This window comes from Sebastes fasciatus, chromosome 11 (assembly GCF_043250625.1).
Source record: "Sebastes fasciatus isolate fSebFas1 chromosome 11, fSebFas1.pri, whole genome shotgun sequence".
In the NCBI taxonomy this organism is placed as follows: domain Eukaryota; kingdom Metazoa; phylum Chordata; class Actinopteri; order Perciformes; family Sebastidae; genus Sebastes; species Sebastes fasciatus.
This window is the reverse complement of record NC_133805.1, coordinates 16,404,294-16,429,202: the sequence shown is the minus strand read 5'-3', so window position 1 is coordinate 16,429,202 and position 24,909 is coordinate 16,404,294. Positions and strand designations below refer to the sequence as shown.

Here is a 24,909-nt window from a genome sequence, read left to right as displayed (position 1 = left end):
TTGCACATTTTGTGTACTTCTTGTTGTTGTTGTTGTTGGAAAACAATCCAATAAAAACATTGAAATACATCCAGTACAGAAGAAAAGAAAATATATCTAAACATATCAAAAGATCATTAGACATTAATTAAATGTGATGATAAATTATTTTTAAAATGTTCTAAGGTTAACGAGCTCTATAATAAATGTTTTTAAAAAAAATAATGTGTGAATTATGTATTATTATATTATTATTATTATTATTATTATTATTATTATTATTATTATTATTATTATTATTATTTATTATGATTATTATTTGATAATTATTTTATTTTGTTGTTGTTTTTGTAACATGGTTTCCATGGAAACAAAGACGAGCGTTTCCGGGTGAATCAGCCAATGAGGTGCTCTCTCGTTTATAGGCGTGAGATCTGATTGGCTCTCACGGGTTACTTCCTGGTTTCTACTCAGTCAGCTGCCGCTCCTCGAAGCCCGCGGTTTATAAAACTAAACTACAGCAGGACGAAGTGAAATAGTGTAAATAATATCTTCTCTTTTTCCTTAACTAGCCTGCAGGAATGGTGTCGAGGTTGTGCTAACGCCACGGTAACGTTAACTCGGTAATAAAGGCGTTGAAACTGCAGCGAAAGAAGGAAACACCGCACGGCTTCGTTGTGTTTGTAACGTTAGCACACGGCTAGTTAGCCAGATAGCTCAGGGGAGGTCACGTTACCTTGTCAACTAGCGTCAACTGAAACTAGCTTTGTCAAGCCGCACAGTTTCCTTTCTACGGCTTCTACGGGGTGAGTGTTGTTTTGGACCTAATCTTCAAATACCTGAGCAACTCAAATGTTATCTATATTGATAACATTTGAGTTGCTCGGGTATTTGAAGATTGTACATGTCTCTGTTAGCTGAACCTAGTTCAGGGGTCTCTAAGCAACCTGCAGCTCTTTAGCTCCTCTTCAGTGGCTCCCTGTGGATTTATAAACATGGAAATGAATAACAGTTTTTTGTTTACATTTTTTGTTTTTATTTATCATTGTTGTAGGTTCTATGGTACGATGGTACGACGGAGTATTAGGACAACATTGAGGGGGAAAATAAAGCTGAAATTACGAGAATAAAGTCATAATATTAAGAGAATAAAGTCATAATTTTACGAGAATAAAGTCATAATATTACGAGAATAAATTCATAGGTTTACGAGAATAAATTCATAAAATTACGAGAAAAAAGTAATAATATTACGAGAATAAATTCATAGGTTTACGAGAATAAATTCATAAAATTACGAGAAAAAAGTAATAATATTACGAGAATAGTCATAATATTACGAGAAAAAAGTCATATTACGAGAAAAAATTCATAATATTACGAGAAAAAATTCATAATTTTACGAGAATAAATTCATAATATTAAGAGAATAAAGTCATAATATTACTAGAATAAATTCATAGGTTTACGAGAATAAAGTCATAATATTACGAGAAAAAATTCATAATTTTACGAGAATAAAGTCATAATATTACGAGAAAAAAGTCATATTACGAGAATAAATTCATAGGTTTACGAGACAAAAAAGTCGTAATATTATAAAGTAGTAATTTTAAGTTTTATTCAATTTTGTACTACTTTTTACTACTTTATTCTCTTAATTTTACGATTTTTTTTCAGAAAGTTATGACTTTATTCTCGTAATATTACAAAACATTTTTCGTAAAGCTATGACTTTATTCTTGTAAAGTAATGACCTAATTCTCATTATATTACGACTTTTTTTCGTAAAGTTATGACCTTTTTCTCAAAATCTCAGATGTTTTTCACCTCAATGTGGCCCTAATACTCCATCGTACATTTGCACTTTGGCCCTCACTGCATTAGACTTATATACTATATACTTAGACTATAAACTGTGTTACTTTCATCACAATGCTCAAATGTTTTGCGGCTCCAGGCAGATTTTTTTTTTGTTGCCTAAAATGGCTGTTTTGATAGTAAAGGTTGCTGACCCCTGACCTAGCTAATCTGTAAACGCATAATGCTGCAATCCATTAATTCTCTCTATATCTCAGCTGGATAACTAACAGCAATGTCGCTGTTGTTGACTGAGGCTGATTTTGGGGTGAGCCACAGCAGCAGAGTTAAAGGAGACACTATCTGTGTGGTGCCCGACCTCACCTCTGAACTCCTGGAGGATGACTTTGACCTGAATAAGTCCTACCCATGTACCCAGAGACCGGTGTACAAGAAGAGCCGTCGGGCATTGCAACGTCGTTATCATCTTGGTTCCTTGAGCGGTGAGTGTAACTGTTGTAATTGTGTGTTAGTCTGCCCAGTTTTGATAATTGATTAACCTTTAAACAATGTATCAATCGAAAAATGACCACATTTATATCTGCTGTTTTTCTTTGATGAAAGTAAGTTGACTATATTTGAGTTTGGGACTATTTTTTGGACGAAATAAGCCGTTTAAAGAAGTCATCTTGGGCTAATATGAAAATAATTAGTTGCAGCAGTGGGTAGAATTCGAGCAAATATGATTTAAAAAAAAAAAAATAAGTTATTTTTATAAAACGGTCACTAAATCCTGACAGTAGTGAATGAGACAGGTAATCTGAGAAAAAAAGCATGCTCCTCTGTGTCCTCCGGTGCTCCTAACGGCATCTGCAAGATTTCACAGACCGGAGGAAAACAACCAATCAAAGCCGAGCTGGAGCCTGCCGTCTCTGAGCAGCTGTCAATCACTCGCGAACTCCGATCAAACGGTCAAACTAGGCAGCGCTGATCAAATATGAATCAATATTCTGATATTTTAATGCCTATTTCTCGCCTCAAATTAGGGATGTTAATATTTAACCGTTTAACTGCTAAGTTTGTGACCCGGCAGCCATGTTGAGATCAGTTGAGGAAATACCAAGCACCGCTCACCAGCCGGAGCAAGCATTCTCATTTTACAGCTAAACAGTACACTACAAGATGTTTCTGAAAACATTTGAGGGGAGAAATAGGCATTACAGTAACAGAATATTGATTCATATTTGCGCTGCCTAGTTTGACCGTTTAATCGGAGTTTAGGAGTGGTTAACAGCTGCCTCCGTTGAATGAACAGCCAATAGGAACGCTCTCTCTCTCTGAAATGACCTGTGATTGGCCAAAGTCTCCCGCGGCAAGATTTTTTTAAAGCCTGAAAACAGAGCCATGAGGAGGTGCAGAAGTCTAATCAGAAGTTTTCTCTCAGAGCACTTGAATTACAATATGCTGAAAGGTTATTATGGAAAAAAATTTGCCCAATAATGCCAAAAACTTTCTGCCTAGTGCAGGTTTAATTGTGAGGATGAGGGTGAGAGAAAGTGCCTGTTTTTTTAAATGTCTGTCCCTTGATTTTTTGCTTACAGGTGAAAATTTTGATATTTGCACTTCTGTTGCAACAAGAAACCTCCAAATCTCTAGCTTGCATCCTGGCTCCCAGGTTTCTGCTGTCTCCCTGCCACACCCGCCCACTATGTCAGAGACAGAAGAAAGCTTGTTCAGTCAACTAATCTCTGGAGATTTTGGCCTGTCTGGATCTCCGTCTGCCCTCAACCCAAACAAAGTCATTCTTACAGTCGACCATAAAACCAGAGAGGTACTGTGTGTGTGCTTAATGAGAGCTGTGGCAACTGAGCAGAATTGGTCAGCAACTAGAGCATACGCTGTAAATGTGTTTTATCTTAATTTTTCAGATTTTGACAGCAAACGAACAGGCCTTCAAACTGTTTGAGTGCACCACCGAGGAGCTGATTGGAAAAAAGCTGTCCTGTTTCTTGAATAAAACCAGTCAGGTCCTGGAAGAAGCATTGGAAGAAAATTTTCCACTAGTGGATGGAACTGTTGTGGCTGTGTCTGGAAAAGTGGTATGAAATATGCCGACTAAAAAACTTGGAAATTAAGAGTGTTTTTTCTTTTGTATGTTTAATGTGCTACTTTTTCTGTAGGTGGATGTTGTGACATTATCTGGAGAGGTGCCTGTGTCAGTATGTACCTACAGACAGTCACAAAATGAAGAGCACTGGCTTGTCATGATGGAAAGTGTTGAAAGGGTATCAGCCAGTCTGTCCTTTTCACAAGACGTAAGTACATCATTATTTAGCAGCCTCGGGAGTGGGATTTCTCTTTTCTTTTTTGCATTTTTCATGAGAATTTCTGCTTTCTTCAAATACATGCTACTGGGTTATATGACCATTTCCTTACCCATTAAAACAATTTTATGTTACACTTTTGATTTCATTTCTAGGGCAGTATCCTAACCTGTGACGTGGCGTTTGCCCATCTCCATGGATACCACCATCCTGACGAGTTAAAAGGGGTGTCTGTGAAGGAGCTAATCCCCTCTTTACAAATCCCCCTGCACAGTAATGCGTTGCCCAAAGTAAGCACACTCTACAGCCAAAACTGTCCCACTCAGCTAAGGAAAGCTCCCTTTTTTTAAGCTTTGCTTTCATCTTTCTGGTTACCAATGTGCTTCTTAGACAGTTCAGGACAACAGAGAAAAGAAACCCCACAACATTTTAAGCTCAGGTATTTCTGTAAGTCTGTCATCTTTGACTTTGCTTTTCCTTCTTTCTTTCAGATGCTGAGGGTTCAGAGAGTGTGTGGTAAAAGCAGAGGGGGTGCATCAGTACCGCTGTGTGTCAAACTTCAGGGGGCAGTGGTGTGTGGGAGGCCCCAACACCAAAGCTATGGGACTGATTGCACCTGCCCATCAGATAGTCTTGAAAGATCAGATGCACAAGACAGTCAGCCGTGCTCTCCTCACACCTCCTCTTTATACAAGTCTGAAGCCTCAAACCCTGGAGAGCCATCCTCTGGTAAGGTGTTTAGTTGTTTTTTTAAAGAGGCTGGGACGTTATGCTAGGTCAGAGGGGGATTAAAAAACACCCAATATTATTCTGTGAAACTGAACATCCTGCGTTATATATACTCTTAAACCTTTTAGAGTAAGAAAAAAATAAAAGAAAAATCACTCGCGAACTCCGACCAAACGGTCAAACTAGGCCGCGCTGATGAAATATGAATCAATATTATGTTACGTTAATGCCTATTTCTCTCCTCAAATGTTTTTAGAATCATCTTGTAGTGCACGGTTTAGCTGTCAAATGAGAAAGTTTGTTCCTGCGACCGCCATTGTGAAATCTGTTCTGGTCACATCACCGGAGCACAGCCAATAGGAACGCTCTCTCAATGAAATGACCTGTGAATGGTCAAAGTCTCCCGTCACGGGATAGATTTAGATTTAGAGCCATGAGGAGGTGCAGAAGTCTAATTGTCTCTCAGAACACTTGAATTACAATATGCTGAAAGGTTATTATGGAATTTTTGCCCAATGATTCCAAAAAATATGAAGCCTACTGCCACTTTAAGCTAAATAAACAATTGAAAAACACATTGGATCTGAAAACTGCATCGTCACAAAAGTAAAATCAGGGCTGTTTTTTTAGGTCATGAAAAATTGACCTTTTGGAGGTTTTCACGGGATAGTAAAAGTTGGCAAATACTGATCAGTCAGTATCACACTGATGCAGAACCATTTTGACCATATATAGTACTTACAATGAAAGTTTAGCCACTTTTAGTGTTCATTTTCTCTTTCATTAAGTGTTTTCATGTCTACCCCCTGAAGTGTGTATTAGTTGAATTGTATCTTCAAAACAATTTGATATTTGCTGGTTTAACCAATAAAATTATCCAAAATAATCATATAGGGTAAAACTATGTACCCTAAAACATGTTATTCATCATATACTGTAATTTAGTAACTAATTGTGCTTTATAGGAGTGAAAGTGGACAGCATCGTCCTCTCCCCCAGCCCTGCACTGGAGTACTCTGGAACAGTTTGGGTGTTTGCTCCTCTGAGCGGTCTCCTGCTGCTCCACCCCGACGGCTCCATCTACAGCATCCACAACCACCTGGCCCTCAGTCTGTTTGGCTACAACAGGGACGAGCTGCTGAGAAAGGTTAGCCGACATGACCGGCTGAACGAGGCTGTTTGGATTGACATGCCAACTCTCACATTTAATGTCTTCTGCTGATTTGTCATCAACAGAGTGTCACTTTTCTGATGCCCGGTTTCTATGGATGGATGTCTGACTCGGAAAGAAAGGCCAGCCCCTACTCTGATTCTCAAGCAAAGGTTAATAAAAGTACAGCCTCATCCAAAATATCAGGGAAATCCGGTGAGCATTTGAATGTATTTGTGATGTGTACAAGATGGCAGCTTTTTTAAAACCCACTTGCAGTGATTAGTCTAAACCAGAGGTTTTCAAACAGGCACAGTGTCAGACTTTCAAAACCCCTGGTCTAAACTGTGGTAAATCACGGGTTTATATGGTATAAAATATGTGATTTGTCTTATCTGTCCAACCTGGCTTTCCCCCATATACACCTCACAATGGTGTCCCTTCATGCCAATGCTGCTGCTCTGTTCTTTAACTCTGTGTTTTTATTTCGTCTTGTCACACAGTACTATTTTGTTCACACTATGTGATTTAATCTTTAATCTTTTCCTTCTGTTTCTCAATCCTTAGACCCTTCCTCACTGGTGGCTGGTGATATGGCCATGGTGCACCAGGCTGCCCTGGGAAGAACCTCCACAGGAAGAGGCAGGATCTTCACTGGAACCTGCACCAGGCTGGAGAAACCGGGCAGCGGTTTGTCTACCCTTTCTGCTCCTGCTGTCACCTCCACAAGAGTGGTTATGTAAGTAGCAATCCCCATGTCCTTATCATAAGCCACCTGAATGTTTTTACTCAAGAACTCAATGACTTCATATTACCAGAGGATAATAAACTTCTTGAATGTGAGCGTGTTTAACCTGCACAGAAACTTTTATGCCAGCAGACATTAGAATTAATAACAGACCAAATCTTTGTATGCTTTGTATTTTCACAAATAATGGACCAGACAAAAGCTGCTGTAGCATTATCCAGGGACCTAAAAGCAGCAGACTGCATGTATATTTAATGTGCCTGGCAGTAAATATGAAAACACAACAATTCTACGGTCGATCCTGATGCCCTCTCTGTGTATATAACAAGCCAGTAGAGACACTAAAACACTCTTTCAGTGACGGTTAATCTTTGTTTTGATTTTTTTCTGCGCAAAGTATGGATCTGAATTGTTTAGATGTTGTAACCTGGGATCAGTCTCAGTCTTTCGTAACCAAACAACATAAGCAGATCAAATTGGCCTGAATGTGAGAGTGGAGGAAGATGAAGATTTCAGAATACATTTACGATATATTAATGCTCCTCTCTTTTGCCATCTGCTGGACAAATAATGTCACAGCATATTTGGTCAAAAAGATATCTTAATTTATAATATATAGTGACTTATCCAACTCTCAGGTTTAGTGAAGGAGATGAGTGAGAGGCATCAAGGGCTTGAATGAAATTTTGTTCCCCCATAGAAATACTTGTGACATACATATTACTATGGTATTGCTGTAGTGCGGACCTATTCAATTGGCAGCCCGTGGGTCAAATCCAGCCCTTTAACAACCTAATTCTGGCCCTTGGATCATTTATAAATATGAAAAAAGTATATTAAAAAAAATGAATCATAAATTTCTTCCAATAAGAGTTTATTCAAGTTCATCAACGTTACCACTCGCGCTATTGACACCGTTACAGACTGTTATAAGCTATATCATTGTGTTCAAGTTTATGGGTGTTTACATAGTTTGATTATTAGATCATCATTTTATTAGTCGGCTAATTAGCCCATTCATTAGTTATGTCATGTTAAGCACAGAAATACTAAAATAAAAAGTTTCAACACAGGCTGTTTTAAGTAGGGGGAATTTAGGAGAGTCGAGCTGAATAAAGTAAGATGTTAAATGCAACATTGTGTTTATTAAAGCAACAACCTACTAAGATTAAAAGGTGTATTGTTTTCACATTTAAGTTCCTAGCTCAGACTTAAAAAAATGTGAATGTTCAGCTCCTTGGCACTTCACTGTAGTCTTATACATGATTTTTATCAGTCATTGACTACATTACCAAGAGAAATTAATGTCCCATGGTGTTGATAAAATCACCCTTGCATTTCGATGAATGATGCATAATTAAGGTCTTCAAACAGTTATAATTAATACATTAATTATTCGTTGAGAACCTTCTTTATCATAAGTTTGACTACACTACAACGTTTTAATCATGTTGAACTTTGGTTACAGCCAAACAGACAAGAGCATGCATCAACTGGCTGAGAGCCTTGGGAAAACATTATCAGCTTAAAAAACTACTCCTACAACTTCATATCGGCTTGTTTACAGTTATGCTTGCTTAAGTCCTACTGTATATTCAATGAGTTTTAATTCCTTCTACACAAGAAGTGATGATCACTAAATGTGACATTCACAATAGATCATTTTTGTGTCCTCATTCTCCCACAAGGAAAAAGAAATCTTGAGGGACTTGTGGTTTTCTTGTGTCAGAAATATATGAACACACTGATTATAAGCAACATCTGCAAAAGGTTTAAACATTCATTCTGAATGTGCACATGTTTGATCACAAAAAGATTTTTCACAAAACATCTCGTACCAGATTTTTTCCCTTTTTATAATATGATCGTTACATTCTTATTTGAGCCTGATTGGCTGATTGACTTATATTAAAATCCAGCCATTGTTTCCTCAGGGCTGATGACACTACAGAGCTGATGGAGGAGGCAGCCCAGGTTGCTCTTTGCATTAGCCAGCTAGACAGTGCTGATTCCACTCAGGCACTCCTCAAGACATTTGCCTGGGTCGAACCTCCAGAAGAAGAGACCTACTGCGTCGTTCCCACTAAACCACCACGCCATAACAGAGAGCAGCAGCTAGGCAGTACAGTTCCTAAAAATAATCAACCTGCCATCAAGATTATACCAGGTATGATGCAGCTCAGCTGTTGTAGATTTTGTTTTTTTTCATAATCATTTATTTGTAGCTCTTCCTTGTAAACCAAAAACTAAACTGAATTATATATACATACACATACAGTATATATATATATACTGTATGTGTATGTAAAGATTTCATATTGTGTGGAGTGTTTTCATGCTTACAGTGAGAAATGACATTAAAAGCACAGTCTTTGAGAAACTGTATTGAGCATTTCTGTGTTTTTTGTTGTTGTTGTTGTTGTTGTCCTCAGACATTCCCAGACAGAATGGACATGCTGCTGGCAGGGTGGGTGGCACCTCAACTGACGTAGGCAAAGACCACCGCTCATGTGCCTCTGTCCTCCAAAACTCCAGCTTTGAGGTCATCTCACTGGAGAGCAGGTGAGGGTAGATTGGCATGCCACATTGAGTTTGGAAAGAAAACTACAAACATTCCTCACAACCTCCTTTTGATAAAATAATAAAATCAGATTTTTTTTGTTATGGAAAGATTCGCCAATCTAGTGCCATCTGTTGCTGTTCTTTGTCATCAGTTTATTAAAACTCAATTTCCCAGATCGTCCTCTGGCTTCTGTGAAAACTTTGCCGGCCATGGTGGATCTGATCCAGGCCAGGCAGAGTACTCTCGTTCAGCACACATAGTGGACTCGGCCAGCTGCTTCCTGGACCTCAACAGCAACGGTGATCTGGTGACCCGGGCCCTTGCCGACCTCGATCTGAGCAGTAGTGCAGAGCTTCTCAGCGGCGGAGGGTACAATGATGACAACCAACACTCCATGATGTCCTGCGATACAGCTGAGCTCCTGCGTACACCCTCCCCATGCGTGGTAGAATCTGTCCTGGAAGCTACGTCTGTTGAGACTGGTGTAGAGGCCAGAAACGGCTCAACTGAAGAGCAAGTAGAAAACGACCAGGGCGAGCAGGATCAGTGGGCAGCCATCTCTTCGATTCATAAAGAAAAAAGCCAAGAGTTTGGTGGGATTCAATCAATGACGGACATTCCTGCCACATCTACTCCTAAGAAACAGAAGGAGAATGGACACACCCCGTCCTCAGACTCTACCCAGATACTGGAGGGGCGATACGAAGGAACCGCGTACCACAGAGATGGCACCAGAGTAGGTTGGTACTACTACAACTGTTAATCTGTTTCCCTCAAAAAATTGACACATTGTGTTACATAAAGCAAACAAACTTTAACCAGTACCTTATTTTCTGTCCAGATGTGCAGTGTGATGTGTGTAGGTCTGACCTCCCCGATGGAAGCTCCATGTTCTGTGTGTGGATGAGTAGGCCACTATTGCAAACAGATAGAGCACTGCTCAACCAATCAGGAGCAAGTCTAGGAGAGGTCAGTGGCAGTAAAGATCTTTCATACTGAATTAGTATGACACATACTGTATCTATCAAAATATGAAAATTGCTGTTCTGCTTTCAAGTCATCATTCTGTACTCCTTCCTTCCTTCCTTTAGAGGATTGGTGAGGTGTTACACTCCACCATGGATCTGGAGCAGTCTCGAGCCTGCGACGGGCAGTTTGAAGAGGAGTATCAGCCTCTTAAAGCTGTGGGTAAAGGAGCCTTTGGTTTTGTCTGGAAGGCAATAAAGCGCTGTGATGGAATGGAAGTAAGAAAACATTTTCATTAATGACAAAACATATCCTATTTGTGGGAGTAATATGATTGTTGTGATGACGTGGCCTCTTTTGCTCTATTTTTTTAAAAATGTGCAGGTGGTAGTGAAGTTCATTAGCAAGGCCAGGATAGTGAGTGACTCCTGGGTAGATGATCCCATGCTGGGACGGGTCAGCCAAGAGATCGCCATACTGACACGAGTACAGCACCACAACATAGTCAAGGTAACTGGGTTGCCTCATCAGAGCCTTATAAAGGGATAGTTCGGGTTACCGCCTGGAAGCAAAGCAATGAACAACAATGTTGTAAAAACCTTCATTTATTATGATACATTATTTTGCTCATCCCATATGTATGTATGTGCGTGTGTGCCACTAGGTGCTGGAGGTGTTTGAGAATGGGAGTTACTTCCAGATGGTGATGGAGAAACATGGAGATGGCTTGGACCTTTTTGAGTTCATAGACATGCAGCCGAGGCTGGATGAGCCCCTGGCCAGCTACATCTTTAGACAGGTATGTAACATGGGCAAGAAAATACACATGATGAAGTGTGAAGCGTTCATTTGTTCTTTGTTAAACTGGCGGGTTCTGTGTCTTCCCAGCTGGTGGCCGCTGTCTTCTATCTGAGGTCTAAGGACATCCTACACAGGGACATAAAAGATGAGAACATCATCATTGACAAATGTTTCCACATTCGACTGATAGACTTCGGCTCCGCTGCCATGATGGCTCCCAGGAAGTTCTTTTACAATTTCTGTGGCACACTGGAGTACTGCTCCCCGGAGGTGCTTCAGGGAAATCCGTAAGTACATAATACCTGAGAATGACGAGTGGTATTTGTTCTTTTTCATTTAGCAACAAATAGGAAATTTCATATTGGTCCCCTTTTTTATAGATGGTTTAGTTTAAATGGGGAATAACTGTCTGTGTGATTACACAGCTCACTCAAATCATTAAAGCAGAATCTAAGTAAGAGTGCTGTTTACCAGTTCTGTATCACTTTTATGACCCATTAACCTTTACGACGTACAATTAAACTATATGTAGCAGCAAGGAAATGTTGATCGTAAAGTTTCAAAGCTGTACACTGACCCTGAAATTAACTGGTGAATAAAATGCTGCCATGTTTCCCATATTGCCCAGTAAAAGCTTATTTGAATTTTTGTTTGTCTCATTGTTCTATTGTAGCTATGAGGGTCCAGAGCTGGAGATGTGGTCTCTTGGTGTGTTGCTCTACACTCTGCTATTCAGTGAGAACCCTTTCTGTGGTGTTGAGGAGATCCTGGATGCCAAACTAAAGCCCCCGTTCCTCCTCTCTCCGGGTATACTGCTGCTCTTTGCTGGTGGCTGCAAATAGTTTTAATTGACTGTCACACAGAAAAATTACACTTTCAGTTTCCTTTTTTTTTTATACAACTCTGTGCTGAAATGTCTCTATGTACACACACTTTCAGACCTGCATGATGTGTTATGTGGGCTGCTGCACCCTGATCCCACTCAGAGAATGACTCTGGACGAGCTGCTGCTGCAGTCCTGGATCAGCCAGCCCATCTCATTGGCAGAGTACAGCTGGACAGAGGTGGTCCCTCCAAATCAGAGCTACTGTGAGTACTCTTAAACACTAGAGTTAGACTGACAAGCCATGTTTTCCACTTCAGATATTATGGAGCTCCACCTGTAATTAAAGGTGCAGTGTGTTTAAAAAGCTGCTAACTTGCCTTAGGTAATTAAGCTTTGTTTTGACTGCTGGTGGCTGTAGTCTAAATGTTTTTGTACTGGACTTCAATAACCCATATGGTTTTACATTTTAGTTGTTCTAAAATACACATAAGTCATTGGTGGATATTTTGTAGACGTTACCAAACTGAAGGCAGTGACAGCTCATGTACTTAGGACCCTCTCTTCCTTTAACAGGCTCACCACCGCACCAGGAGCCCAGTCCTAAAGTGTTTGTCAGGCAAGGCTTGTTCCCGGATGAACATGATGAGACTCTTCCTGATGATGAGGAGGAGGAGGAGGAAGATGAGGATGACAGGTTGTCAATGGTGGCCCTGGAAACAGAGCTTCAGAAGTACCTCCATGAAGATTAAAGACTGATTTTTATTTTATTTTTTTATGCCAACTATCCGTCCAACATTTAGTGTGCAGCAGTGCAAAGAGGACATGAAGTGCAAAATAAGAAAAAGGAACCTTGTCTTAGTCCAAGGCCAAACACTACCGTCTAGACAGAAGTCTTTTAGAGACAAATGGACCTTTGCCTTTTAAGTATACACAGCTTGCTGCCAAGTGTAATGGATATCATTGTCAAGCTGTTGTTGGTCAAGATGTGCTTGTTTGACATATTTGTAATTGCTGAGTTCAACACAAAGCAAATGCATCATGATGTAGCAGTTTTTTTCCCTTTTATATTATGTATTTTATTTATTCTTTGGATTTAGGGAAAATTTTAAGCATCATAGTAATTGTTCACAGGGATCCAGCTTTGCCACCAAAACCCCAGAAAATGACCACAACCTTGAGTTGTTTACGTCAGAGAAACCACACAGTTTGATTGAAGTTGAAGGGAATTGTTTTAATGATCCAGCTTTTGATTAACAAATGTCTGTTTTATGTTCATGATTTTAATCTTGAGGTTTTAATTAAAAATTGTAAGTATATTTACAATATTTTATCTATTTATTTTTATACATGAATAAATATTTGTCCACAAATGTAATGCTCCTTTTTATACAATTGAAAAACTGCCTGTTGATCAAAACTGTAGAAAGTTTTTGTTTGTCATGCAAACATTGTAAATGTATTTGAATTTTATATTCTTTATGCAGCCAGTGAACACAGTAAATCATTAAATTGCAGTGCAATAAAACAGTTTCACGTTGCAGTTTTTCACATGGTGAGGTACCAGATAGCTTGGGCAACAGCTGCTTGACCTGACTGATTCAAACTGCAGAAAAAAACCCACTTTAAATTGTATTTCACGTTAGAAATCTTGGGGGAAACCTAACATTACAAATACTGCGTGTCAACGTCAGTTAAAATACTTAACAATCAGCAATATTCTACCATATAACTTGTAGGTATATGCACAAATAAATGATGAAATTGTTGTAGGTATATATGTATATTATAGAATAAACATTTTGTGTTTCTCAGCTCATAACAATATAGGTAAAATAGAAGTATCTTCTCTTAAAAAACAAACACTCGAAAACTACACCTCAAACCAACATACCATCTGAATATGTTCATTCTATTTTTATATACTTTATTTTTTCAAGGTTCGTTTCATATATGCAATTTACAGTTCGTAATTACAATAGTTTATAAACCAATTTTTAAGTAGATGAGCTTATAGACAAATTCATTAAGTACTCTAGAGAAAACAACTTCAACATTCAAAATTTAAATAAAATTAAGAAAATAAATAATAGTAATAATGATAAAAAGAAAGAATAGAGTTCAAAAAACAATAACTGAATATGTTCATAATTACAATAGTTTATAAACATTTTGTAAGTAGATCAGCTTATAGACAAACTCATTAAGTACACTAGATAAAACAATTTCAACATTCAAAATTGACATAAAATTAAGAAAAGAAATAACAATGATAAAAAGAAAGAATAGAGTTAAAAAAAACATAACATCAAAAACAAACAATAACTTAATATGTTCATTCTAGTCCATTTGCTCACAAATTACAAAAAACAACAACACAGGTGTCAGGCTGACAGTGGTACAGAGTACTCCTTGGGAATCCCATGTTTGAAAACACATTATTAAAACATCTCGTCTCCTCTTTGGTAAAACCATCAGTCATGGTTAATGTCCGTCTGAAGACAATGTTCACTTTTGCTGTGGGAGTGTGTGCACTTCTCCTCAAGCAACAGAAACATAGCGGAACCTTTGTGCTCTGCCTCTGTCGAGGCTGAACGAGGGAAGTATATGTGCGACGGACAAGCATGGGTACCCGAGTAGCTGCAGCGCGTCAGGTGAATCTAAATGCTACAAAACATGATCATATTTTATATTTTTCAACTTGAAATACAATCGTTACATTGTCAGACGTTTAATTGAATGAGCCACAGACTTAAAACATGTAGAAGAAACGAATGACAGCCCACAAACCTCTATAACCTTCATGTTTGCTAACTAATGCTAATGCTAAGCACAGCTGGTTTATTTGCACATCTTCTGCTAACTTCTCTGTAAAGGCTCTACAGATCTTTTATTCGGATCTCCATTAGCTGTGGCTGAAGCCCAGCTATTCTTCCTGGAGTCCACTTGAATCACTTTGAACTGTTTTAGGCTACATTTCAGTACATAATCACATTACAATCTTTACCAACAATCACCACAACATCAAAAGAGACACAACAAAACACAACAACACAGGACCTATAGGTTCAAGTTAATACTATTCACAGAGTATAGATGTAAATGTGATTCATTAGTGGTTGGACCATAGCATATTATGTCAAAATACAAAAACAGAACAAGCAACAACTTTGTATTTATCCAACATTAAACCTTTTATGATTTGATATTAGCTAAATATCAGCAGACACAGAGAGCTGTTCAGCTAGGAGATCTTTTTTCCAATAATATTGTAAATCGATTTTTGCTATTTTCCTTTATGATAAACCCAGGCAGGGTGTTCCATGTCACCATGGCTCTGTACACTACAGTACTTTTCAACATGTTAGTTTTCACCTTCGGAAGTGTGAATCTTCCTTCAGTGGCATGCCTGGTACTGTACTCATGTTCATCAGAACTGAGGCGTAATTGATTATATAACACCCATGGCAATTTAGTTACAGATATGTTTCTAATTAAGTTAAGCAACGATGCAGTAAATCTGTCTTTTACTTTTAACCATGATAGACTGTTGTGCATTTCATTGACATTAGTTCTCTACGAACACCGAAGTAAACAACGCGTTACCTTATTCTGAGCAATTTGCAACTTCTTTATGTGTGACACGACCTCTGAGCAATAGTACAGATGAGATAAGACGAGTGTTTTAATGACATTAACCTTTACATTTGAAGGTAAAACATTTGAGCATCTCCTTATAACAGCAAGACCCCTGCCCGTTTTACTGACCACTTCTGACTGATCTCCATAATTCAATAATCAGAATTAAAACAGGGACATAATCTGCTGTTTGTGTATTATAGCCATGGTTTGTTTTCCACAGGTTCTTCTGTGGACTGTGAGAAATGCCACCTCCTCCTCTATATTCAGCCCGCTTCAGTTTGGGAGATGCCACCTCCAGCCTCTATGCAGATTGTTCTGTTCCTCCACCAGCCAGACTACTCTCCAGTCATCACAACACAACAATGAACTCCTTCCTCCACCCAGGAAGCCAGCCACAGAGCTGTCCCCACGCTCTCTGCTTGATATGGGATTCACAGACTCCCAGGCAGAGCAGATATATGATGCCACATCCAAACTCAGAGGAGGAAGCGTCGCCAAACATGCTCTGTCAACTCTCACAGCTCTGTTTGTCTTGGGCCTCAATCCCTCCAGTGTGCTGAAACTGCTGGAGAAATGTCCTGAACTTTATACCGTCAAGGAATCACAGTTTCAGCAGCGCATAGGCAACATGCGGAAACTAGGTTTAATGGAAGGTGAGATCGTGATCTTTGCGCAGCACAGTTTATAATAACCATTGTTGAAACACTGCTTCAGGTGGATGTACTCCATGCTTGATATTATAATGGGTGTTTTGTATGATTATCAAACCAGTATTTTTTTCCTTATTTCCACTGTAGGCAGTCTTCAGAGAGTGGTGTCCCACTACCCCCAGATCCTGACTGTGCCTGTGAAGACAGTCAAAAATGTGGTGGCGTTCCTCAGAGAGAAGTGCCTGTTTACCGTCCAGCAGGTCACAGACATCCTCAGAGATAGTCCGGCCGTAGTGCTGGAAAACACGGGTCAGCTGGAGTACAAGTTTCAGGTCAGTATTTTAGGTCATTCACTGGTTCCAGCTCCTCAATTGTTGATTTTGGGGTTTTGGGCTGATAGTCGGACGAAACAAGAAATTTGAAGATATAAGCTTTGGCTCTGGGAAACTTTGATGGGCCTTTCTAAAAAAATATATATATATATTTTCAGACATTTTATAGAATAAATAAATAGTTGATAAATCAAATCTAAAATAATAATAAATTCAACTTTTATTGTGTTTTTCTGGAACTCAAAGATGCTTAACAATATAAACGGGAAGCGGTGTGAGACAAACAGCAGACAAATGACACACACGGACAACTCGTAGACACACACACACACAAACGGGTAAGGGGGGGGGCTAGGAGTAGACAGAGGAGAAGAAATGGGTCTTGAGGCGGGACTGAAATAGTGTGAGGGATTCAGAGTCTCTGATGTCTTGTGGGACGGAGTTCCAGAGCCTGGGAGCTGCCCTGGAGAATGCTGTGTTCCCAAAGCTGCAAAGGTTGGACTAATAATCATTATTTGTAGGCCTAATTGAAATCAATAGTTCAAGAGACAGGCAACAGCTCCCATGGCAAAGTGCTGTTATCATGGTAGGCTGCAGATTTATTGACTTCCTCAAAACTTGAGCAAACATCACATCAAACGTCACAGTAATAAAAGACAACACCCTCGCTGTACACACAGCCTGTGTCCCAATTCAGACTAGACACATACAGTAAAGCAGTATTTACTTTCCCACTTGGTACACAAGAAATCAACATACTTTATCGTTTTGCTCTAACAAAAAATTATACAAGACTTGCGCTGACAGAGGTCAGTCTCACATTTAAACTTCATAAACAGAGAGCATTTTTCGCCCGCAAAGATTTAGTTTTTTATAGTTTTCCCGAATTGTTCCTGTAGCTCTTTCATCCACAATTTTTTTTTTTTTTTTCCAGCTGTGAGCAGCTCACACATTTCCTTGCATTGTGGGACAATAATGTCCATCAACAGCACACTCGAGACCAAGCATTTTTAGTATCCATGCTGTCTTTACACGCTCTAAACCTGCTTAGTAGAATGGAATTGAAACACTGCTCTACTACTCCATCTGGTGGCCATAAATGAGCACTACATGTATTGGGCAACAGTGGCTGTGAATGGATCACAGTGTTGTTAATAAGTGGCGTATGACTTGGCTGTCTCTACAGAATGGAACAGGTTTTGTGCTGTTTTTAACCTGGGAACTGATCATGAAGCCACTAATAATCTGATGTATGCCATATATATCTGTTGATTAACTTGTTACTCTCTTGCTGTGAGTACATTGTATCTGCATAACTAGTATTATAAGTTATTATTTGAGGTTATCTTGTAGTGTTTTTCTCATTCCAAACTGATTGTTGTTTGTAACAGCATGTATTAACTCAACTCTCCACAGTACGTCTACTTTCGAATGGGTGTCAAACAGGCGGAGATGGTGAAGTCCAGGTTGTTCCGTTTCACTCTGGACGAGGTGCGCTGTCGACACTGCTTTCTGGAGCGCCGGGGCCTGTATCAAACCCCAGACAAGAAAGGACAGACGATCATCCTCAACCCGAAACTGGACGACATCCTCAGCGTTGACCAGGACACCTTCATCACACATGTTGCCGATGCGTCAGCAGAGGAGTATGACGTATTTAGGAGACTGGTGGCGAGAGAGTGGCAGGAAGAAGAGCAGCAGCAGGGAAGCATCGAAGCTGATAGTGATGATGATGAGGATGAAGAGGAGGATGAAGAAGATGAGGAGACTACAGGGAGAAGTGGATACAGGAAGAGGAAAAGGAAATGACGGAGCGGGCTATGGGAGGGACTCAGAGAACTTATTTAAAGGTACAGTGTGTAGGATTTGACGACATCTAGTGGTGTGGTTGAAGATTGATACAAACTGAATATCCCTCCGCTCACTCCTCCCTTTCAAAGACTGTGGTAACGTGAGCCGCCGAGCTGCAAAACCGTGGTAACGCCGTTCGCCTCGCTTAGAGGCCATCCTTACCATAATAACACTACTTGAGGAGCAACGGAAGTCAGACGGCGGCTGGCGGTGCCACAGTTTTGCACTCTGCGACTCACGTTACCACAGTTTCATAAGCGTATTGGAGAACTACGGTGGCCTTCAGGTAACGTAAAAACATGAAAGGCTCTCTCTAGAGCCAGTGTTTGGTTTGTCCGTTCCGGGCTACTGTAGAAACATGGTGGACTCTGTGAAGAGGACCCGCTCCCTATGTAGATATGAAGGGCTCATTCTAAGCTAAGGAAAACACAACGATTCTTAGTTTCAGGTGGTTATACACTAATGAAAATATCAAATTCCATTTCTGCTAATAGATCCCCCGAAATGTTACACACTGTTCCTTTAAGAGGAACTTACATGATTAGAGAAAATGACATATCTGATGGTGATAAATGAACCAATAAAGTGTTTCCTTTTATCTGTTTGGTGAACTCAGGTTTGTTATTAAGTGCTATAGAAAATTCTTATCTAAAACACATGGAAACGATGTCGTGGATATTGTTAGAGAGCTTGTTCTCTTTTGAAACGTGATGATGGTAACAGATTGGAGTGAGTGAAGCTTTGTGCAAATTGAGAGGAAAATGTGATTCTAATCAATTTAATCTTTTCAAATGACGTCAAACAAAATCAGATTTAAAACATCTTTGGTAGAATACACTGATAAAGTTACAGCATGAGGATCAGCTAAGAGGATGAAAGCTCCACCCCGTTACTATGTGACAGCCAAGTGGCTGGAGCTTTCTCCATCCCTATATTATCTGTATGAGTCAACAGAGTACATCAGATAAGGTCAGCGGGTGAGACGAGTCGTACAAAACATCCATTGATTTATAGAAGCGTAAAGCCTAATGGATGTGCAACACGGAGAGGTTTTTCTGTCCTGGGCATCAGGTAAGAAAACGTACCTTTGGTCAATCAATAATTTGCCAATAAGTGTGTCCGCACAAAGACTGAACAGAAGAATTTTTTTGTCTCAGGTGTTTGAGTATTTGTAAGCTATTAGGGGGTTGGCGGTGGCATAAAAACTTCATTTTAACTATTAAATATCATGCCCTACCTGAAAGTTTAGGGAAATTTATATATATTTAAATTCACAAAAAGATTGTTTTATCCAAACTGCAACTGAAGTCAGTTCTTATTTTTTTTAAAGTAACATGTTAAATGTTTATTTTCTAATGTTTCATGTTACAATCAAGTTAATTATTTACAACTTGGCCTTCATTTGCATTTTTTTTTATTCGCCACATCATACTCAAGGGGCAGAGTCCATTACTAGATGTTAATATTTGAATTTTGGCCTCATTTTCCTAATGATCTGGACTATAAATAACTAAGAGGAACACTACCAAAGTTATGTCAATATCATTCTGATAAAGACTGAGCAAGCCAAAGCAGTCCATTATGTATGAATGTATTTATTACCGGTTTGTCCCGTCTGCAATACAATAAGATGATGGATATATTAAAACCGTAAGAGATATTGTTTTAAGACCGCAGTTCATAATTCAGAGTTACTGCTTTATATATACTGCATACTCATACACTAAACTGCATATTTGTATGCATTTACATGCTTACATTTTGATGGTGGTCCACTCTGACTGATATTAATTTATGGTCTTCTCATTAACAGGAAGCTGCTGGAGGAAGTAGTCAACACACCATAAATCACACCTCCGTCAGAGCATCTGTGCCTCCATAACTCAATGGATAACATGACGTCATCAATGCGCATTTCCAACCTCACAGAGGAATGGGTTGAGAGCCTGCTGAAGTGGCACCTAAATTACTTTTTCATCCCTAACACGGTCATCACTCTGGCCACCTTGCTGGCCAACCCCGTTCTCCTGACATGCATCTTCCTGTCCCGTGCCTTGCGTCAGGAGACACGTTACCTGCTGGTGGCCAACACCCTGGCAGCAGACATGCTCTTCCTCATCCTCAACATGGCCACGGTGATCTGTAACGCTACCGGAGCTCACATGCCCTGGCTGGTTTGTGAGCTGATCACAGCCGTCACCGTCACCTCCTACTGCTGTGCCATCCTCACCGTCACCCTCATGGTGGTGGACACCTACGCTGCGGTTCGCTGGCCACTCCGTTACCATGACGTTCTGCCACCTGCACGCACCCATTGCATTCTGGTGGGGGTGTGGGTGCTGGCAGCCGTGTACCCTTTCACCCTGGTGATCATTATGGAGGTAGAGAGGGGGAATCCCAATGAGACGGTGGCTGCGTGTCTGGTCCTCATCTCCCTTGGCTTCATTCAGGACAAGAACATGGTGGCGATCCACCTCTACTTCTTTGTGGCTGCACTCATCTGCGCTGCGCTCATTTTTTTCTGCTACATTCGGCTCTACATGGTGACGAGGACCCATGGCATCTGGCAGAACCGCTTCTCCAGGGCCCGGGTCACGCTGCTGGCTCACGGGGTTCTCCTCCTGCTCTACTTTGCCCCCGGCTTCGTTTTCACCATGGAGCTCTTCCTGTTCCATAGGAAAGACATAAGTAATGATGTTCGCGTGTGGGTCAGCACGGTCAATATGTGTGTGTTCATGCTGCTGCCCAGGGCGTTTGCCCCGTACCTGTACGGGCTGAGGTACAGGGAGATCTCTGACACTCTGATGCAGCTGCTACAGCACAGGAGACTCAGCCAGATCACGGTCTCATGAAGACACTTACAAACTGTTCATTATTCTGTGATATATACTTATTTTTTGTTTTCTCAGTTGCCCTCCAACAAACAAAGATGTAAACCGCAAGAGCAGTAGCCAGGCTGACTTCCACATTTTCTATATTTATAGAAAATCTATTGTTTATTGGTGTACAGTATATTGTCTAAATCAGAGGTTCTCAATGTTTTTATCAGCCAAGGACCCCTTACAAGATAGAGAATATACTGGGGACCCCCTCATGTACGTTAGGCCTATGTCCATAGTAATAGTAATGTCAAAGAACAGGCATGTATTATACATATTTGCATATTCTAAGGTATAGATTTGTTAGATTAGAACGTAATCTATGAACTATTATACCGTAGATTTACAAACTAAAATATTATTTGTTGGACTATGAAGCCTTTTGTAAAAAAACAACTAAATATTCAAATTATATATATATATAATAAGATAATTTAATAATTATTTAATAATTTAAATTAATGAAAACTTTTTACGGAAAAGACTCCTTGGACCCCACTTTGAGAATCACTGCTCTAAATGCTGTTTCCAAACACTCCCCACACTCCCAATAATGTAACTCTGGTAGACAAAACACTAAAATCCCTTAATTTTATTTTATTTTTGGCCTACAGCTGTTAGTGATTCTAATCACCAAGTGTAATTTGCATCTAAATTTAGAACCTCATCTCGTTAAAACCCCCAAATTACCAGAAATAATACTGAGGACATGTGTTCGTGTTCTCATTGGTATCTACAGCCCTGGTTGCTGCCCTGTCCATGCTTTCCATTGCTTCACCTCTTTGTCATTCTTGTCTCTTCTTATAAAAAAATACATATCATGACTACAGTGAAATATAAATTGGTAATTCAACATCCCTGCCGACTGTAGTCTGTGTGGTTTGTGTATTTAATTATAATCGAATGTGTATATAAATATAATATCAGAAGAAGAAGAAACTGCTGTTTGGATCTAATTGAGAATATGCTGACCTCCCTTGCTTTCAAAGTTTATGTCTCCGTGTTGAGGCATCTTTAATCCCATCATAATACAACCATAATATGTATTTCATCATTATTACGTAATGTAAAAGCCACTCAGTCTCAGTTTTATGAAGATACCGTAGTAACAAAGCACTTAACTCCATTTGCCCTCAGAGCCGTGTTTGTCTAAAACTGGATGTCCAAGAAGATCATTAACAAACTGATTTAGCAATTTAATGCACCAGAGGAGAGAAAAGAGCACCATCCCTCATTTAGGAAGGTGTGGTGGATATAGTGAATAGTGATGAGTCAAACATCCTGGCTGCTGGGACTTATCTCTGTCTCTGCTGTGTGTCATCTGTAACCGGTACAACAACTCAACGGCAGAGGGACACATTCGTCTGCGTCACTGCTCTTTCCTGCAGCGGTTTCAAGTGTGTTTGCTTGGTAACAAGTCACTGGGCCTCGCTCCCTTAACACATCCTCAGTCTGAACATCTGCTCCTGGAGCTCACTGTAATCCGTTCTACATTTACAGATGGATCAGATACGCACAAATATCACATTTGCTATTGTTTGCCATTTTTGTATCAATTTACCTGGCACTTTAATTATTAGGAGTGTAAGAAAATACCTAGAAACAATGTATATTGTTATATAAACTTTTTTTGCTCTGATTTTATGCATATGGTAGTGTGTTCTTTATAATATGACAGTTTTCCTAAAATTAGATTTAAAAAATTGCAATATATTGAATAGTAACCTCTGTATCATGATACGTATCGTATTGCCAGATTCTTGCCAATACACAGCCCCACTAAATTACACAGCTGAACTAATACAACTGATTTAAGTGTTTTTTGTGGACATGTTTGCTCTTGTCAGTGATGCTTTCCCTGCTTTTATCTTCCTTGAGGTCTTCTTTGATTACAGGGTTTTACTGAGGTGAACTCTGTGCCCGGGAGCTGAAACAACCTGCTTTGTGCAGTATCCTCACATGATCTGAGCTGTTTCCTCAAGTTGGTCATTGAGTTGCTGATGTGTCTCAACTTCTGGATGTTCCAGTTTGTGTGTTTTAGTGATGGTGACAAAAGCCCTCTCCCTGTACTAGTCAGGGATAGACCTGTGACTGGTCCGGCTCCGCATTTATGGTATCAACAGTAGTGGTCACCCTGTGACTAAACAGCACTGGGTGCAGTGGCGGCTTAAGGTTGTAAGGGGCCCATAGGCTACTCTTCGTATGGCCCCCCCACCCTTACTCGTCATGCTTTAATGTTACCAGAAAAAAAATTATCTGGCAAACCTGGGGCCCTTGCATGCATGGAGCCCCTAGGCCAGCCTGTGCATTAAGCCACCCCAGACTGTGTGTGTCTCTGGTAATTATATTTACTCTTCTTGGTCAGATATATTTATATATGTGACATAATATACATTCACCGGCCACTTTATTAGGCACACCTGTTCAATTGCTTGTTAACACAAATAGCTAATCAGCCAATCACATGGCAGCAACTCAATGCATTTAGGCATCTAGACGTGGTGAAGACGACTTGCTGAAGTTCAAACCGAGCATCAGAATGGGGAAGAAAGGGGATTTAAGTGACTTTGAACGTGGCATGGTTGTTGGTGCCAGACGGGCTGGTCTGAGTATTTCAAAAACTGTTGATCTACTGGGATTTTCACGCACAACCATCTCTAGGGTTTACAGAGAATGGTCCGAAAAAGAGAAAATATAACAGTGAGCGGCAGTTGTGTGGACGGAAATGCCTTGTTGATGTCAGAGGTCAGAGGAGAATGGGCAGAGTGGTTCCAGATGATAGAAAGGCAACAGTAACTCAAATAACAACTTGTTACAACCGAGGTATGCAGAATACCATCTCTGAACGCACAACACGTCGAACCTTGAAGCAGATGGGCTACAGCAGCAGAAGACCACCCCAGTACTAGCAAGGTGTACCTAATAAAGTGGCCGGTGAGTTTATATGACGTAATCTTGCGGTTGTCTAACATCAGATTTAGCACTACACAGTACCAATCATAGCTGTGGAGGCACTGGTATGGTTCTTTATATGTAAGGCATTGATGTATGTATATATATTTTTTATATTTATATTTTAATATCTTTTAATTATGACTTTTTATAGTGCTTCCTGTATTGTAATGTATTATATGTAATGCAGCATATGGATGGATGTGTGTACATGTTGAAGTGTACACAGGCAGTCAATGAGTGTAGGTAGCCAATGATGTGTAAAGGATACAATCCTCCCCAAGTACTGCACACATGGTTCAAACACAGAGTAGACTGGGGGCATTGATAACATCGTGGACACTTCCAGGGAACTCAGCTGGGAGCTCTCAGAAATATTTTGCAACAGGGTGAGGAAGTTGTGCCATCCTTTGTTCCTTCTAACATGAGCTCCTCCTTCTCCCTCACCTGAAAAAAAAACATAGCATGCGGCGTTTCATGCTGTTGTTTTATCACGTGTCCTCAGGATCACATTACAGCTATGTGTTTTGTTCGGCACGTTGTATGTCGATGTAATAACTGGTATTTTATCCATGTTATAACGTGTATTTAATGACGTTTGCGTAAACAATTTTAATATAATATTGTCGTACTAACTGTCCTCTATAAGTTCATATAAAAACGCCAAAGTTTTGTTTTGCGTGTATTTCTGCACCGCTGTCACCTTCTTGTGAACTTTTT

The 24,909-nt window shown here is 39.8% G+C and overlaps 3 protein-coding genes across 4 annotated transcripts; all 3 read left to right on the top strand.

The window, feature by feature from the left end:
- The first annotated feature begins 434 nt into the window (after window positions 1-434).
- pask (PAS domain containing serine/threonine kinase) lies at window positions 435-13,413 on the top strand. The gene is made up of 21 exons (XM_074651119.1): window positions 435-785; window positions 2,058-2,282; window positions 3,381-3,610; window positions 3,708-3,878; window positions 3,960-4,094; window positions 4,259-4,393; window positions 4,595-4,832; window positions 5,798-5,979; window positions 6,069-6,198; window positions 6,550-6,721; window positions 8,665-8,897; window positions 9,163-9,292; window positions 9,468-10,033; window positions 10,135-10,262; window positions 10,385-10,537; window positions 10,644-10,769; window positions 10,924-11,058; window positions 11,148-11,347; window positions 11,734-11,867; window positions 12,000-12,149; window positions 12,460-13,413. The coding sequence occupies exons 2-21, from the start codon at window positions 2,075-2,077 to the stop codon at window positions 12,633-12,635; spliced, it is 3,732 nt and encodes a 1,243-aa protein (XP_074507220.1). The 5' UTR covers window positions 435-785; window positions 2,058-2,074; the 3' UTR covers window positions 12,636-13,413.
- An 878-nt stretch (window positions 13,414-14,291) lies between these two features.
- Window positions 14,292-20,326, top strand: mterf4 (mitochondrial transcription termination factor 4). Of its 2 annotated transcripts, XM_074651190.1 has the most exons (5): window positions 14,381-14,537; window positions 15,746-16,178; window positions 16,323-16,507; window positions 17,924-18,357; window positions 20,172-20,326. In XM_074651190.1, the coding sequence occupies exons 1-4, from the start codon at window positions 14,508-14,510 to the stop codon at window positions 18,314-18,316; spliced, it is 1,041 nt and encodes a 346-aa protein (XP_074507291.1). In that variant the 5' UTR covers window positions 14,381-14,507; the 3' UTR covers window positions 18,317-18,357; window positions 20,172-20,326. The 2 variants fall into 2 exon arrangements, with proteins under 2 accessions (XP_074507290.1, XP_074507291.1); XM_074651189.1 differs by lacking the exon at window positions 20,172-20,326 and having other exon boundaries at window positions 14,292-14,537; window positions 17,924-18,956.
- Window positions 20,245-22,098, top strand: LOC141777156 (putative G-protein coupled receptor 148). Its single transcript, XM_074651192.1, has one exon. It carries the CDS (start codon window positions 20,245-20,247, stop codon window positions 21,208-21,210), a length of 966 nt encoding a protein of 321 aa, XP_074507293.1. The 3' UTR covers window positions 21,211-22,098.
- Window positions 22,099-24,909: the final 2,811 nt, after the last annotated feature.